Below are 18776 nucleotides of genomic sequence, written 5' to 3'. Positions count from 1 at the left end.
TACCCAGCTCCAACATTATTTTTTAAAGTGATGGTTAGCATCAAAGACTAGTGGATTGTTGGACTGTTGTTAATTAACCCAGTACGTGCTTTAAGCAAAGAAAGCGTTGTTTTCTACTTTAAAATTACACCGGCTAATATCTGTGAAAAGTTCAGCAGTTTGGAACAATCCGCAGACGGTTCATTCGGATGAGGGCCAAACTCAAAGTGCAAGGTCGGGAGGGCCTTTCCCACAAGCAAATGTAGAACTGGATCAGGCCTGTTCACAGTCTCAGTCTGAAAGTGAAAGTGTCGTGACCTCGGTTATTAATCCATCCTCCAACCCCTGTCCTTAGATGCACGTCCTTACTCGACTACAAATGAAGACCTACGACACTGTGACTCTTGAGCTGACCACTCCTGCCATGGAACTTATCTAGCTGTTGTGAATACATAATCATACTGAAGAAATGACCAATGGCTTCCTGCTCCCCAAATCCAATTTCTTGTGCAATTTAACGCACATGATACTTTCCCAAGTGGCTGATAATCAGTTTCATGGGACTGGTCTGCTCCCTATTACACGGACTCATGATCACATCAAATGGGAAATTACAACTCAACTCATTTAGTAAGAATCATACTTATCATAGTATTTATTAAGTACGTGTACTCACAGGATCAAGCATTATTCACCTGGGAGTTGAGATTATGTAAGTACTGGTTTACAGGACATATGCTGCTTCTGCCACAAAGGATTAGGACAAACGGGGTGTATGGTGTGGACTGCTTTCCATTTTCAAACAAAGCTGAACGGAGTTTGATGTTGGGCGTTTTCGTTTCAGAATCACAAAACAGGGTGGAAAAATAGCTCCCATCCACTACTTGTGTATGCAGGAAGACTTTTTATATCTCGCCACTTTGACCTGTCAGTCAGGGTTTGACAACAATGGAGGGGGGGGGGGGACACTGAAGTCATAATAAAACAATCACTTGGCCAGAGAACAATACGTGGAACTGTGCAGATTCACACGGCCTGCTTATCCGCACCTAGGCTCGGCCCGATGGGTGGTCCCATTTGCATTCAGGCACCCCTCATGTAGCGTCGTGGACTCGTACTGTTTGATGGCTTTTTATATCCAAAACATATTGGGAGCAACGACAATAAATTCCCCAGTGAATACTTCCTTCACAATGTGAGTTCCTCACATTGTGAGGCAGCAATTCCAACTCTGCAGCATCAGTAATCTCTAACCTCAAACCTGTGTTTGGTATTTACAAAAGGGCCGCTGAGTGACTTATACACGCAGGAGACATTCTGAACTGTCAGCGAGGTCAGCCTTCTCTTCGCAGCAGTAAAAAAAAATTTCCAAAAACATCTACAGGGTACTTTTTCTTTTTCTGTCACAGTGCACTAATTCTGCACTCATTTGCTAAAATTAAGTCATGAGCAATCATTACAAGATATGAATTAATCATTCATAGACATAAAAACGAAGAAGGGAAAGCTGGTGAAACGTGTCTCTTTTAACACAGCGCTCTCCCTGCAGTGCTGTCGTTCCAGGAATGAGTCAGCCTGCTTATCAGGACTGAGTTACAGTTGCCCCAAGTTCTGGCGTGCCGCTACTGCTAATCTTTTCCTCAGCTTGGTATTCACTGTACTGGTAGCTTTTTAGCAAGCAAGTTCTAAGGAAAAAAAAAAAAAAAAAAAAAAACTTTGAATACGAAACGGTTTTGCATACAAAAATAACGACATTCCTTCATTTGGCAGAAGCGAGAGGAAATAGTTTTTTTTTCCATCCCCTCCTTTGGCTCGAGGGAGGCGATAGGGGGATTCCTGACCGGGAAAATTAATCATGGCAGCCGGAGGCCCAGTTCACACAACGCTCCACTTTTTCTCTGGGTTTTGAACCACTGGGTGAGAGCTGCAGTTGGCCCGTGTTCTGCAACTGCGAGACTGTTTTCTGACGTGTCTGGTGAATTCCCGGGTGAATCTGCAAAGAAAAAAACGCGACTAACAAACGAAACACACAAATCCACCCCGTGATAACTGAAACTAAAATTTTGACGTGTGCAAATAAAACCGCCGAACCACAAATCTGCATACACACTCACACAAAGCCCACCTTTTAAAACTGAGCCCAGAAATGGACTGCGCTCACGCCACATTTCCTTACGCATCTGTTACGTATTACTGCATGTGCCTTACGTTACGATGCATGGCTCAACCGCAATGCAATTAAAACGTCGACGAAATTTCAGGGGGATGCATGCTGTTTTCCATTTCCCCAGTGCATTTTACATTGTACTTCTGCTGCTTTTCATACGTTGCGTATTTTTTTTTGCTCTTTTTTTTTTTGGAACTGGCAGTCGCGCTGTAGCCTACTCTTGCATCATCGCATCCAAGTGGGAGCACTGCAGCTGAAGTGGGATCACACCTTCAATGCCCTTTTGTGAGCCAGCGATTATTTTCCACACTGCAGACCGTTACGACAAGGGCGCTAACGCTTATCGGAGGACGGATGCAGCTTTGACTGAAGATCGGCGTTAGCATGCAGGAGATGGCGAATTGCTAGGAGGCCCTTATACAGCAATGACCTGAGAAGCCTGGCCAACCAAAGCCCACTCTTCCCAAGCAGAACGAATCTAACTGTCCGCTTGTGCGTGATCATGGACAGAGTGAGCCAATGACATCGGCCAAAATCAAACATTATGGACAGAGCCACTCGGAAGTACTTCATTATACCGTTTAAAGAAATACTTAATTGGAAAGCGTACCTTAATACAATTAAGAGCTTAAATGGATTACTAAATGCGTATTGCTACTATTACCATCCCAGCTGACAAAACTAAGGGACACTTGTTGGTCAGGGATTAAACTGAACAAGAAGGATGTTGTTGGCAATTTTTCACATTTAGTGAGCAGGGAAACCTTGGAAATGTATGCTCTTTCCCATTTCCCCTTTAAATTGAACTGAAACTGAATTTGGAACATGTACAAACGTGCACATTTAGTTTGGACTAAGTTATCTTTACATAGGATAATTAAAGCCTTAAACATTAGACCTACAGAAACCCTCTCAGATATCACCCTATCGCCGGACGACAGAAACGCGTGCAACAGAATACGGCATCAAAAGAGGAGGAGGAGGGAAAGCGGTCCCCTCGGTCCCTCCATCCCGGGTCCTGTCCACTCTGGCGATCGCCAGCCTTGCAGCTGCGGCCACCGTTCTCACTTTACACCACGCATTATTTGCAGGCATCTCAGGACGGCCCCAGACCAGGGGGGGGGGGGGGGGGGGCCTTTCAGGCCAGTCTCGAGGGATCCCTGGTCCCCTTTCACATCAGTGGCGTGTCGCGCTCGTGAACCCACCGGAGGGGATTCGCCGCCTCACAAAAGCACTCGAAAAAAAAACCAAACATCTTCCACGCCGGAGCCTTCACTTTGAAATGCCCGGGCTGCCCGATCCGAGCAAGTGTGAGGAACAAGAGAGAGGGAAGAAAATAGAGAGATAAGAGAAACAAGAGAGCGGAGAGAAAGAAGGGTAAAGGGAGATCAGGTTTTCAGAGGAAGGCCCTCCAGCAACCCTTTTGTCCCAGATGAACAACCTTTTTGTTTTGTAAAATATATGGGAGCAGTACCCTTTTAAATAGGTTCCTTTTCAAATTTCATTTGGAAAGAATCATGCAGTAATCACAATCAAACACATCCTCACAACACTTGCCAGTAAAATGAATGCTACTACTTGACACATATGCCTCTATTCTGTCTGATCACAGTACACTTTGTAAAATGTTTAGGTCTGTGTGTATGTGTGTGTGTGTGTGTGTGTATGTGCATGCGTGTGTTTGCTCATTTTTTGTTTCTTTTATAACTTCAGAGAAGACCAAAACTAAAAGAGCTACTTGCTAAAATGTATTCATCATTGCTACAAAGAGAACAAAACCTTTTTCCCCCCATTATGACTGTAGTTCCACCACTATAGCTTCAGAAGTGAATGCAAGTATGGCTATGTTTAAAGCTACTGTATAAGCAGCCTGGCACAGCTAGCATTATTTAAGGCTACATCAAACATCTCAAGTTCCAAATGGCAACCCCAGGGGAACATGTCACGTATTCAAGTGTTCATCAGATTAAATGGGATGATAATGAAAATGAAAATAACCATAACTAACTGATATACTCCAATGTGAGTTAGTAAGAAACGCATTCAAATAAATGTCAGAGTCCCTATTTTACACAAGAATGTCATAGCCTCTTACGTTTTGAGTGTCATAGTAGCTTGCCAGAAAATTCTTCTATAAGAAGGTATTACTGTAGTAAAAATAATGTAATTGATATTATTTAGTAATATATATTTACCACATTTCAGTCGATTTGCATAAAAAGTATATATTATCATTGACTTTCATTAGAATTTTGGGAATAGCTTAATTATACCACCACCAAGACCACTGGGGCAGAAGGGTTTTTTTCATTTTGCCATTTATGAATCAGAGAAGAATACAATTCTCTGACAGCATCATGTTGCACAGTAAAATAATCACACCGGAAACAGCAAAAGCATCTTTTATGGCAACCAATACCACAAAGAAATTCACACAGCCACCTTGAAACTATTACCAACACTGCAATGAACATCACAATGACTATGTGAGCTACTACAGTAGCTTTTTGCATTGTGATTTCACCTACATCCAATCAAAATAAAATAAATCCTCCATGAAAAACATCCAATCCTTCCACAAACTTACTCGTCTAAGGAAAATGATTCTGTCTATTGATTTAATCTAAGTTCAGTACCCTACTATTTTTTTTAACTCATTCATTGTTTGCAAAAATGAATTTCATTCCTTTACAAAATTGGCAGTAGCTGACGTCTGCGAATGTGAATCATGTCATTCAAATTTAACACCCCTAAGGACTTGGTGGAACTGAATATGGGTTGATCTACCATTTCTGTTATCAGTTTGGTGGCTTTTAAAAAAATAAGTTTTCATTCCACATGTTTACTTTCATTTCCAATTTGAAATATTCAGTCGTATACGCAGTGTGGAAAATAGCCCGTTCCTTTATTGCAACATCAAGTTCATGAAAGCCCAGACTAGCCCGTGTTTGTGTGTCGGTGCAGTCCCTCAGCTGCGCAGTCATCACATTGAGCTGCTGTGCAACACATGCAGCTGGTGCAGGCAGGCCGTAGAACAGACCGCCTGCCCCAAAGGCAAGGCAGGGCCGCCTGTGGCAATCCCGTCTGTCGACAGTTAACCATTATCATCTAATGATACATATAAACTTGCTGAAGCCATGACACAGTGTGCTGTCCATTGACCAAAGGAAAAGAAGCCCCAGTTTAAAAAACCTGTGTACTCACTACTGAGGTAAGTGCCATCTGGAAGCTGTATATCCGCGCCAGGCCGAAGTCGGCCAGTTTGATCTGCCCTCCGCTGGTGACCAGGATGTTCTGGGGCTTCAGGTCACGGTGGACCACACGGTGAGAGTGGAGGAAGTCCAGACCCTGCAGTAGCTGGTACATCATGTCCTGTTCAGAGGTAAAGATATGACATCATCAGCAATGATATCATCACCTGGGAATTTTACCCCGTTGGCCTCCACACCAACAGGCATGCCGTGCACTACACAGCTAGACATGTGCCCGCACACACACGACATGCCTACAAACACGGACATGCATGCACAGGCTCATGAGCACACACTTTTGTGCAGCAACACACGCACATGCATTAGGCATACAGACATTCTTTTAACATATACGCACATGCAACACAAAATGAGATTAAGGCATAGAAAATTTATAAGGCATAATACTAAGTATGTATGCAAGATTGATCTGGCAGATTTCATAAGTCGGTTAATGAAATATTTTTTATTCTATCCATGATCCTTTTGATTGGTTGGTATGTACATCATCGCAAGGCAGTTACTTCAGCATGTGAACCTTTTTCTAGTTAGTGGGAGTATCTATACCGTGGGAAAGCCGCCATGCTTAAGTTCCTGTTTCGTTTAAATGCAGGTACACACTGATAAGATACGAGATTATGTCACAAACTGCAAGGAGTTACAGTTAGAAACGTTTTCACAGTCGCCTCTGTGCAGTCACAGCGGAGGTGGTGGGGGGCGGCAGGGGGGAGGTTCACAAAATGGGAGCGAGAGGTTGTCCCTTTAAAGCTGAAGCGCAGCAGATGTTGATAACTGACACTATCGCTCGCAGGGAAGACATGTTGCTGAGAGGCCCCGTACGGGGGCTCCGCGCTCCTGCAGCTGTCCGCGGATCGCGGCTACCCGCGCGTCCGCTCGCTCGACCCCGGGGACGGCGCGTCTGCGGCCGGGCTCGGCACCCGAAAACGCGCTCAACGGCCATTTCCTCTGGCGTAACCCGCACAGCCGCGTACGACCAGCAGAAATTTTACGTTAATGGTGGCGGTTGGGTAGAAAAGAAAAAGGGAACAAGAATGAGAGAGAGAGAGAGAGAGAGAGAGAGAGAGAGAGTAAGGAGTAGGGGGAGAGTGAGGGGAGTGGGAGAGAGGAAGAGGAGAGATAGAGAGAGAGAGAGGGGATACAAAGAGAGAGGGGCGCAAGAGGGGAGAAAGAGGGACAGAGAGAAGAAAGAGAGGGAGAAGTGGTGGGGGGGGGAGGAGTAGAGGGAGAAAGGGCAGTTTTTTTTGCGATTGCCGCTTGAATTACTTTGACACGGGGTGCAGGCAGCCTACCCAGACTCCCAGCCAAGACCTCACAAGAGATGTGGCCAGGGGCCTACTGCTCCATTCACTAACAAGCCAGCTGGTCAGTGATTAAAAAGCTGAAACAATAGCGTGCACACTCAACCAGAAAACATTTGCGCACGGCTCTGGCCTGACCAGGGACAGTGGCACAATGCAAAGATGCAAAGAAAGACGGGCTTAGTAAATGCGTAGAAAGGGGTCCCCATGTGCAGGGTGGAGATGGACAGGCCTGGAAACAAGACTTTTTTTAATGACCGTCCACCCGTGATCTGGCGGGGGCCAAAGCAGTTATTTTTGGTCAAACAATGCGCTCCGACCCCGATCCCGCACCGGCTTTAAATAGCAAGTCCTCCGCCCCCGGGCGGGTGCTTGTTAACATCTCCCAAACATCGAATGGTCGTCATCCAAAAACACAGACGGGGGGGGGGGGGGGGGGGGGGGGGAGGAAAAAAAGCCTGCCCAGTGCAGTGGGTCATTTCACTGATGCTGGATGCAAAATGCTGAGTGGTCTGAGCTTGAAGAACGGCTATGGTATTTACACGCGTGTATGGCCGTCTGACTGAGGGTTCCCTGGGCCTGTGTGCTTAGACATAGGACTCCTCTCACACGGACTCCCAGCGTCTCTGAAACAACTCTGAGGTCGAAGCTACTCAACTAGGGGAAAACACTTTACCCCACAAAAAACCCAAAGACGATACGGGGGGTGTGCTCATACTCATTTATACCGCTCAGTTGACAGCATCTATCACAAGGCAGGAAGTACCGCAGGGTGTGGGCCCAACAAAATTAATAGTGGTGCATGTGGCATCCTCCTACACGGTTTCATGGTTTCGTTTTTCTCGCTAAGAGATCAGACACAATGTGCAGAACACTGCAACTACAGCAAATGGTGACAATGGGAAGAAATGGCCACGGACACTTCCCTAAAAGTGGTTTTGAAGAAACTATCGTCCTACGCACAGGTCATCCTGGGTTCCGACAAGCAGCGACACTGAGCATTATCAAAAGACAGATCATTCATACAAAATATGATAGCAGGGAAATGGTTACGTGTTCGCAAACAGCCAAAGCAAGCACAGTGCTAGCGAACGGACACTTAGCTCAGTAGTCTACACCTTCCCAAAAGCGCCGAAACTTCCAGCCATGCGACACAGGCGGCTAAAGCAATTCGGGAGACAGACGACAGAAGCTCTGACTTTAAACGTAGCGGAAGGTGATCTCGCGAAACGCACAAAAGAAAGAGGCCTCGAATGCAACTGTTACTGCGGACCCCGCTATCTATCCAAGGGTCCAAAGGGGACACCAGGGCGGTGACGAGCAGCCGGGCAGTGCAGAGGAGCGAAAACAGAGAGGCCAGCGCGGCAGTCAAAACACGCACGCAGAGGGCATCCCTTTCTCATGCAAATACGCGGGGAGCGGCAATATTGTTTATTGAAGCCGGGCATAATGCGGGACATCTGCCTGTTAACGTTTGTGTAATACTCTCCCTATGCTTCATTAACCCCCCTCATTACGGTCAGGAGACGGGATTCTGTTGGGTGGGTGGGGGTTCGGGGGTGGTGGGAGGGTTTGGGGGGCGGCGGGGGGGGGGGGGGGGGGGGGCGGGTGGACCAGTCACACTCCGGCAGCCGAGGGAACCGCTTGATGTCTTTCCAGCTCATTTCATTCCGGGGACTCTTTCATCAATTATCCCGCGGTGGGTCTGAATGGCCGGCTTTCGCAATCTGCTGCCCTCGGCTGGACTGCAAATTAAGCTGTTAGAGGTTTATCTGGGAGTACCGTCCTTTATTTACCGTCCCCAGAAACCGAAATGATAAGGCCGACCGTGTTTCTGGCCGCTTCGGTCGGTTTGGTTTTCCCGGTCCGTGGGTTTTTTTTACTTCTGTTATCTAACTTCGACAGGATTTCAACTTCTGTGGTTTTAGTCCTTCTCTCAACAAGTGATTTCCTGAATTCAAAATCCTAACTGACTGGGGATATACTGACACAGTGCCTTTCTGTGTCAATTTGACAGTATTGTTCATTTTGCCCTTTACATCTATTCTAATAGGAAAATATTAGTTTCATTGCAATGTAAAATGAAATAGGCACAAGCACAAACCACTAATCACAAATGACTAATCAATGACAGAGATACAGCACGCATGGATCACTTCTCTATCACGTCGACCCTGTCTTTGTGTGTACGCGTGTGTGCATGTGAGTGCACGTGTGCAGATTCCTGTGTGTGTTACAGCACATCAAGCACCATTAGTGCTCTTAGCCATAAAGTGGAATGCATGGCTTCTATTGTTTGAATGAAGAGAGTGTATTTAGTGAAATCACAAGGGTAAACAGGAGGCTGTCACGATAGCTACGATGATATTTCTGTTTGCCAAAGTACCTCTTATTTTGTGCAATAATGGACCACATGAAAAAGAACACAAAAACACCACTGTTACTTCGCCAGATCACAAATAGATCACACATTTTTTTACAGGAATTTCCAATGTTGCCACTGATAAACTTTGATGCTCTCAATCAACAGTTTTTTTTATATCTCCATAGTCAAAAAGAACTTTGCAAAGAGGCCACTCTTCTTCTCTGGTGATTTCTGGGACATGCCCAGGGGCATGATGGGAAGGAAACACAATAAATAGGCCTGTAACTGAAATGTGTGGGAACAGGTCAGCGCACACTATACATGTGACAGCTTACAACAAGGAAATACCCAAACCTTTTGTTTTGACACCCTTTTCCCTGTAAACAGACACCAAGGCATTTACTCACCACTGCGAAAGAAAACGTTGACATTATATGATTATTTATGGATAATGAAAGTGATAGTCACACGTGAATAAAAATCCCCTTGTTTTTGTTATTCCATAGATGTTGCCTTGGGGGCTATCTGCAGAGGACTCTCCCCATACAGCCAAAACCATTAGATGCTGGGCAATATTGACACACATTTTAATGTGTACTCAGCCTTTCTAGCTCTGACTTGGCTCACCTGCACCTTTGCCCTGGTTTTGGTCTGAACGGTATGCACACAGGTTTTATGATCATGTCCATTTGTTAATATAATATGATGTACTTAAAAGTACAAATTGATTTTTAAAAATAATTGAATGCCTTTCTTTTAAATGGATATTTACTGAATAGACCTTGGACTGCTGCAGAATGTTTTTTTGTTTGTTTGATTATATCCGTCACTCCATTGGCCACAATCACTGAGGGTAAATTACTGCATGTACACAACTAAACATGTACCATTTCTAATGGCCTTTCATCATTTTCATGGAAAACAAATTTGACATGACAGCTGACATGAAGAGTATGGAATATTTTTCTGACAGTTTGCCTGGTGAGCCAGAGTCTTTAATTCACGTTGAAACCCTGAAATAGAACTCATATTGCAACCATAGTAAAAATGAGAGAAAAATTAAAAAAGAAAAAAACAGAAGCACATCATCTCAAAACCTTAATTAGTAGCCTTAGACCACAGGCTCTGCCCTGGGAAAGCCCAGGCCTCCCTCAGATGTTTCTGCGATATCCTCCATGTGCTCTTTAAAGCCAGTTCAAGTCATTTCATGTCTACCCGGAACATCGGACGGCAATTAATGTCTAAAAGAGTTACTGCCACAGCTCACAAAAACATGTACGTATGGGCTGACGAGCGCTACTCCTCATTGACGTTATTGAATACAGGCCGCTCGGTAGCAAGGACCATGAAAGAGCCAGTGAACGACATTACTATTCCACTGAGTGCAAAAAGTGACACTTCATCGAAGCTATCCATCACCATCACTTGACTCACCTCAGCTATGTAACACTCATAAAACAGGCAATAAGGACTTCCCCTTGTCTGGGGCTCCACGTCTTTGAGGTTGCTAATGCTCTACAGCCAATTTCAATATGACACATCTCAGCTGAACTTGACAAGTAGAACCTCTCAGTCCATATGAACCACCCTCATAATGTTAAAGAGAATGAAGAGATCTGAGGTACCTTAATGGTTTCAGGAGGCACTCCTGGTTCAGGCGCTTTCTCTAAGTATGTGGTCAGGTCTTGGTCCACGTGCTCGAAGACCAGGGTCAGCTTGGTCTCTCTGTCAGTCCTGGACACTGTGCACACATCAAACAGCCTGGAGGGAAGCGCACCAGCACGGTTAATACAAAGCAGACATATAACTAAACACACTAATCTTCTAGATTTTTCCAGGTGTGTAGGTCATTCTCAACTCAACAATTGCATTGTTTATATTGAAGTAAAAAAAATATGATGCTGATATTTTTTCACAAAATCAAATCACAGTTCTAAGAAAATGTAGAGGAGATTTCACATTGGAGATCTTGAATGCTTAAAAGTGGTACCTGCACACCTGAGAAGCGCCAATGCAGATGCTAACAAACAAAAGGCACAAAAGCCAAGAATCTAGTGGAAAAATTTTTTTGCTGCCACACTGCTTGCAAGCAACACAGAAACCATTACTGATGTTTTGTTAAGAGACCTTTGTTGGAATTTATGAGATTATTTTGGACACATGGATTTGAAAATGGGGCAGAAACAAAAGAAATAAGGAAAGAATGGCAAGCTGGAGGAAGGTGATAATCTCAAGACCTGCTTGTAAAATTTTTGCAAAAATGTGACAATGTTAGACAGAACAATTTATGGCAATCATCACCTAACTTAATCGTTTTTCAGTGGAACATTACAGTAAACATGTGTTTTCAATATAGCAGTACTATTTTGATACTGGGAACTGGTATAGCATTAACCAGGACTTGCTCATTAATCAAGGGAAAAGGGCTGGTTCAACTTTCCCACAGTGAAAAAGTCCCTGTCATCAAAGACCATTCAGGCTAAATTTGCCACTGCCTGTCTCCAAAAAATCCTTATAAGGTGCCAAAATTACAGTGGCATCAATCTTCTTCCTCTTCAAGGCTGCTTAAAATGTAATCAGGAAAGAAACCTGCAAGTAGAAAGTTCTTGGATGTATGATGAGAATTTTTAAACCAATCATGTAAGGGGCCATTAACCTGGCTCGTGCTTGGTACACCCAACCAAATAGGGTTCATTTTACTTCCTGAAATATTGGTTTTTTAAGTTATATAAGTTATATATTTGTAATGAAAACTGATATTTTATGTTCAGAGAACAGCCTTAGGTACCATGTAATGTGCATAGACAGATTCAAAGTGGGAAAATGTTTAGAGTATGGCACATTGTCCACAAATATTTATTACATATGGGGGAAGAAGAAAAAGAATTCCACTCAACATCCATGGTTCCATCATCCAGATCATTCTGAAAAACTGCCCGGTGACAAGCAGGATCAAAACAGTTGAAACAAAAGAGAAGATTGCCCTCAGCTAAGGGTGGATGACTGCCGAAACATTCCTCACTCAGAGCCTTGGTAACCTGGGCCTGACTCTGATGTGATCAGCGGTACCGCAGAGTCCAGGGTGAATAGTCCGAGCTCTCTGCCGCTCCACGCCGACTACTTCCCAGTCAGGTTCGCAAATTCAGATGCCCCCTCTTTGCGCCACGAGAGCGAAACATCACAGCACACGTCGGTATATTTTATTTGTCACAACGGCTCTTTCTTCATATCACACTACAAGCTGCCATTCTCCTTGATGGGACAGTTCTCCAGCTCTGAAAACAGGTCTGTTTTCAGTTTTCACATGTAACCCATGAACTTCTACCTGTAATTACAGGCACATCATGATTCGCATTTCAGTTTGGGTAATCTGAGCTTTACCAAAACGACGCAAAATACACAAACAAATAGGCTACAGATACAGGGATCACTGGAATTATACTGAAACACGTGCAGTTTTGGTAAAATAACACATTTTAAAAATTGTGATAGCTATGTCAATTTACAGTAAATGTACTGGTACTGAAGTCTAATCCTTTAAAGCCTTATTTTATTGGTCATTTATAGAACTTGATCTGGTATACACTAATGAACCAGGTCGGTCATATGAAAAATATGTCAAGCCCCACCACAGAGCTTTTGAGACATTTACAGAGGCAGTGTCACTGTAATCTTGAGAATGAGTACATCACAATTATTGCAGTGTTCATGAAACAACTCACAAATCTGTTCCCCCTTGAAATCCGGGGTTAAATATGAGTCTTAAACCCTTAATTATTCTGGCGCAAAGGAACTTTGGAGCTGACATTCTGCATATGGAAAGAGTAACACGCTTATAAGCGTCTTGGAACTGTCAGCAGTTAGCCGAAAAGCAGAACGCTCTACACATTTTGGTCTTTGTGCCTATATGCAGCCAGAGACCCCTTAAAGCAGGAGCCCCTTCTCATATAGGACGCAGCAGAAGCCCCACTTTCAGGGAATATGGAAATCGACGTGATTCACTGCAAGCACAGACTGCAAGAACGATCTGAAACTGCTACTTTGCAGCTCGTCGGGAGGACAGCAGAGAAAGCAGTGGCCGGCCGCAGGTGTTTCAGCATCTGTACGTGCCGGCCTGCACCCAGACTGACGGGAGGATGTCGTAGCCACAGGATTGCAATTAGACGTTCTAATTTAGGTCATTTAAAACATGTGGATTCCGTTCCAGGATGAAAACGCAGTGTCCAAATTTAGCTACGGCCCGGGTGTGACGCGGTAAACATTCACATTGTACTAAAAACAGACCAGAGTGCCCCGTGAACACAAACGAGGTCAAATCCACCGGTGGAAATCTGGAGCGTGGAAACACCTGGCCGTCTGTTTACCCTAGAGTGCCATCGAAACTCCTGCGTCTGACAGCCTTCGTGGATGGACTGAAGGGATAATGTGGAAAGACTGGGAGCCAACAGCCGTCCCACAGAGCACACTGCCTCCAGCAACTTTCTGCATCCACAGGCAACATGCACAGAGTCATCATCCGGGCGAATGGCAGCCATGCTCCCCCATAACAGCCGCTCATCCTGACCAGTTCAAAGGCAAAAATTGTGCTGCTGGATAAGTCCAGCACCATGATGTGAACAATACTTTATTTTATACAATGCAACTGAAATATATAGAGAAATGCACGTATATAGTTCACTGATTCGGGATAAGTTTAAATACTAAATAATAAGGTATCAGGGCTCAAGTTTTTTTGGGGGAAAAACTCTGGATGAAAACTTTGGTCTAGAGGGAAAGGTAATTCAGTTTTGTCAGCAATAGACTTGAGTACATGTTTTCATTAAAATTGATTTGCTGCTTTTGTGGTTGTTTCAGTCAAGCTATAAGCACAATTTTTAACTTCCTGAATGAAGATTCTCAAAATAAAGCTTGACCAATAAGTAACCCAGCCGGGTGAAAATACAATCTGTTCTTGACAGTTGTGACAAATTAATTTGCTTCTTGACAAAAATACATAGTATTTTCAAACCATAATGCTAAATTCCAAAATGCCCATCTGTGGGGCCAGCCGAGTGAAAAGCTGGGCTTGGAATCAGACTGTGTAGATTTGAGGCCCTTTTGTTGATACTTAACCTAACCTCCAGTAAATATCCTGTTTTATAAATGGACGCCATGGAAATGCTAGCCGCACAAGGTCCTGAGTAATGCAAGCTAATCTAATTCAACCTGCAAACTGCTAAACTTTCCCAACAGCTCTTGACTTTTAAGAGAATTTCCCCCAAAACCTATGGCAGGTACTAAATGATTACCTTGACTCATTCTGCTGACTCATGTGTGGAGCAGATATTACCCATTAGCGTAGTCTGCAGAGAGTTTCTCGTCAGACTTATCAGAACGCAAGGGCAGATGTTTTCAGTTTGACCTTCACTTCCTGAGTCACAAAGGCACTTTGCTCTCCCTAATTTCCATATTTTTCATTTCTCAATGGCTGAGCACGAAAGTCTGATGCTGGTGACTTTGTCACATTGTTCACATATACATTTGTCTGCAGAGCAATATTTTTTTTATTCAAAATATGGTTTAAAACATTTGCCCTTTTCTTGTATCTAGGATCTTAAATCCCTTTGAGGTCAATCTGGAGAATCAAATATTGCCCTCTAATATCCCAAAGTATGGATATTGTAGGGATTTAAAACAACTGAATTGAATTTGATGCATGTTTTGGTGCAGTTGACATTATAAAGCCTATATTGTTAAGAGGTATCAAACATTTAATTCAAGATTTTAATATTTTCCCAAATCCAAACAATTTAAGGGCCAAATCAATCATAAGATCTACTGTTGGCTCCTGGCTTGTGCTTTGTGTCAAAGGTTAGGTTCCCCACCTCTGAATTTGCTAAAATAAAAATTCCTATCTAAAGGTTGGTGTGCTTTTATCAAAATTGGTGCAAACTCTCTTTTGTGCACGTCAATTAAAAACACATGGACAAAGCAATTTAAAGAGATAAACCAAGGATCCTGTAGGCTGCTGCTCTCGCCATTCATATACTAATGGGTGTCTGATTTTGTTCAACTGGCTGACATAGCCATGAGCTCCTGAATTTGTATATCAAAACATCTAAACTGAAATGTTTTCACATATGTTAATACTTTATATGCAATATATAACATATCAACAATATAAATTTCACCATATGCATGTACATTGATGCAGTAGGCCTATGCTTTTTGTAACGTCCAAACAACACACACATTGCAAAATACATACATTCAGTTATGAATTTACATATCAGTTAAAATGTGTTACTTGCATGTTGTAGCCTATATGCTATCATAAAACATAGCCAACTTCGGTTCCAGAAGAGACATGATTTACTGAGAGTAACTGCAATAAAAACAAACTACTTTGGAATCAACAGCTGTTAAACCATTTACAGGGCAGTGATAGGCCTACATTCCAGTCTGCACCCGCCCAAGTTCACCATTGCGATGGCAATGTAATTGGCAATCATACCGCTCTGCTCCTCCATCTGTTATGTTTCCTTACCTGACAACGTTGGGGTGCTCAAAAGATTCCAGCTGCCTCAGTACTGCCACCTCGCGTATAGTTGAAAGGGGCATCCCTTCTTCCTCAGTCTGCACCCGCACTCTTTTAAGGGCAACGAAGCGACCACCGTTCTTCAAATCTCGTGCTTTGTACACCTTCCCGTAAGCACCTTCGCCAATCTCGGCGACGGGCACGTATTGTTGAGTTGAGCCTTCTTTCTCCATTTTAAAAGGTTCCTTTCATACGTTGCTAAATGTTTTGTTGGGGTCCCAATTCAGGCAACGTCCAAAATATGTTTTACAAAGACATCATCAGAGGTTTGGCCAAGTATAAGCAATACCTATATTAGACAAACATAAAGGGATTAAAATTAAACAAACACTCAAAATAAATGATCACATCAAACTATTATCCAAACACGCTAGCTTGAATTGCTGCACATGAACCTCAATTAGTTCACCTACTCAAACTGCAAAATTGTTGCAGGCTGCACACATTGGTTGTTCCTCTAACACCAACGTATTCAACATCTGGAAGCTCAACGCAATCAAAGTCCGAGTCATATTATTTAGTCAATATTGATATTTTTCTGAAAAGGTCTGCGATAAATTATATTTTAATGTAGCTATATGATCCCTATGTAGCGCAAAGCGCAATGTATCAGCACAACAAATAACCAATAAACAGCTAACAACCGAAGCAAATAAGTTGAATGGGTGGTAAGCTAAGTTACTAATTTAAATGTAGATTATAATTACACTTATTTCCACCTTTCATTCGCGAGCGAGTTAAAATCGTAGCGAGCACGTGGTTGTGATGGTATTGTTCAACTTCCCCTATCAATAAAAACGTTGTCAGTGTAAGACTTCTCTACATTTCCACAACTAACTTACCTTAAATAACAATAATATTTCCTTAACCAACACCAACTGGAATAACACAAAACAAAAAGGACAACCTAGAAAGGAATTAACTGCTTTACTATACATGCATCACTAATAAATGTAATATTTGCTAAATAATGGAACATGAACGCCTACAACAGTGAATATGCACGCATGCATAAGATAGATTAATAATGTAAAATAAAACGGTGTGCAGTTGTTCAGTTACCTGATCGATACAATTAGGACCCAGATTCCGCAACGGCGTGCACGTCCTTTATAAACGGCAACGAGGCGCCGCTTTCTTTCTAAACAAGTTTGCAAGTAGGCTACTTCACAGATACCTCACTGTCCGTACCCAGGGCCACACAGGTAGAGGGACGGTGCACACTGGAACCCCCATCCCGCAGCAGTCGCCAATGCTTACCAACACGGCAATCGCAATACGGGCAGAATAACTTTAAAAAGGGGGTAATCGTTTTCCTCGAAATAACGTACATGCAAACTCGTTTCAGATATCGCAGAGCCTAGCATAAACTCATCAACATGCAAACTCCCTCAAAGTTTCTTTCTATCCCAGAATATGCAACGCAGGACTGTGAGCTCCGATTCCTTTCCCTTTCCCACGCTGGCTGAATGTGCCTTGACCCTCTTCAGAGAAGTTTGACACAGAGCAGGGACATTTCCGCATTCCTCTCTGACTACAAAGGCAAACCGCCTTCTTCTGCTTTCCCTCTGCCTTCTTGGTTCTTTAGCATTCTCAGTCCTCTTTTTTGTCCCAGTGTCAAAAACAGCGATCACCACGGGGGGGAAAAGCTGGGCGGCCACAAAGTTTATTGGATGCGCCAACCCGATGTATCGGGCTATTGAAAAGAGACCTCCGTTAACAATACTTCTGGGGAATTCGGACTGACAGACTCAATTCTGCACAAAAAAGGTTCAAGGCCCCACGAGTAAAGGGTCTGTGTCATGAGATATTTAGGAAAGTTCAAGTTTTAAATTGCGCCGGCTTTTGTTTGTTTTTTTAATAACACTGGTTACCAGTAGGCAACCCAATTTTAGCTCACCTAACTATAAGGCTACGCTTTCACTGCACACAATGAATCCATTTTCTGTAAATGAATCTACTGTTTTGATTTGCCGCGTGTGTCTATATAGCCTATGTACCGTTCCACCTCTATTGAAACACAAACCTAGATTACATAAGTATTAATGCACTAAGGTACATGCATCTATTCCTGTAGGTTTGCAGATTGCCACGCGTGACAGTGAGCATGCTGCAGAAAAACGCAACAGGTAAGCTTGTCACATTAGTACCTCCCCGTGCAGCCTGCGGTCTTAAAATAAACACAGGTCAGCTCCAAATGGCTGTAATGTCTGGGTCGTTAATGATGGCTAAAGAGCCAGTGCTAGACTGCAACTAAAATAAGTGCATTTTCTTAAAGGTACTGGACCAGGTTTGAAAATTTGAAATGAACTGTTATTGCGCTTCATGTTTTTCTATGGTGATGATGATCTTGACACTTATGATTAATGTTGCCATCATTGTTATTGTTATTCTACTACAATTCTATGATTACAGATAAGTAACATTACAAATATAACAAATAAAATAACAAATAAGTAAATAAAGTGAATTTACACAAATTAAGTGAGAAATTAATTTGAAATGTATGCTTCATTTCACGATTATCACAGACGGATAATGATCGACACATTAGGGCAACTCAGTAAAACAATACAGTTTGTTCAGTGCATTTTGTGTGTTGATCCCATCTAAACTTCTGCTAGCAAACATGCAACAGTCTCTGCGGAAAAGGCGTTGCGCTGAGACATGTCTGTTATTAGGAAAAGATTACTGGGGCTTTCTGTACAGTTGTACTGCATGCCTACTGATCCGAGACAATACTTGCACTATGAATCTGTGAAACATGTACCTTCAGACAAACGAGGAATGGTAAGGATATGCGTAATTTTTTGTAGACCATATGTAAAGCAGTTAAAATATTTTAATATAAATATAGTTAATGATATAGATTACATTACTCATTATTATTGTCTATTTATTTTTCAACATGTAACTTCCACATTTAGAGTAATTATATTTCTGTGTGCTTTGTTTCTGATAAGAAAAGAGTGTGATTTGTTTTAATTTCTTGCTTTGATACTAGCATTGCACACAGTTTCATTTAATCACAAACTGATACTAATGTTCAATTTGCCTCTGGTTCACATAAACCAGAAATATGAGCTTCGAGCAACATTTGCCAGTTGATTGTGTCAAA

At 42.9% G+C, this 18776-nt stretch overlaps 1 protein-coding gene across 1 annotated transcript in view; it reads right to left on the bottom strand.

Annotated features, from left to right (window-relative positions):
- cdk6 (cyclin-dependent kinase 6) overlaps nt 1-17246 on the bottom strand; it is a 49691-nt gene extending 32445 nt beyond the window's left edge. The window contains exons 1-4 of the mRNA XM_035429265.1: nt 16721-17246; nt 15608-15947; nt 10707-10842; nt 5351-5518 (exon numbers count right to left, since the gene is read on the bottom strand). Of these exons, the coding sequence (XP_035285156.1) occupies nt 5351-5518; nt 10707-10842; nt 15608-15831 (528 nt within the window). The 5' untranslated portion in view covers nt 15832-15947; nt 16721-17246. The remainder of the gene's footprint in view (nt 1-5350; nt 5519-10706; nt 10843-15607; nt 15948-16720) is intronic.
- Between the last annotated feature and the right edge of the window lie 1530 nt (nt 17247-18776).

Source organism: Anguilla anguilla, chromosome 8 (assembly GCF_013347855.1).
Source record: "Anguilla anguilla isolate fAngAng1 chromosome 8, fAngAng1.pri, whole genome shotgun sequence".
NCBI classification, from domain to species: Eukaryota; Metazoa; Chordata; class Actinopteri; order Anguilliformes; family Anguillidae; genus Anguilla; species Anguilla anguilla.
This window is presented reverse-complemented; position numbering and strand designations above follow the sequence as displayed.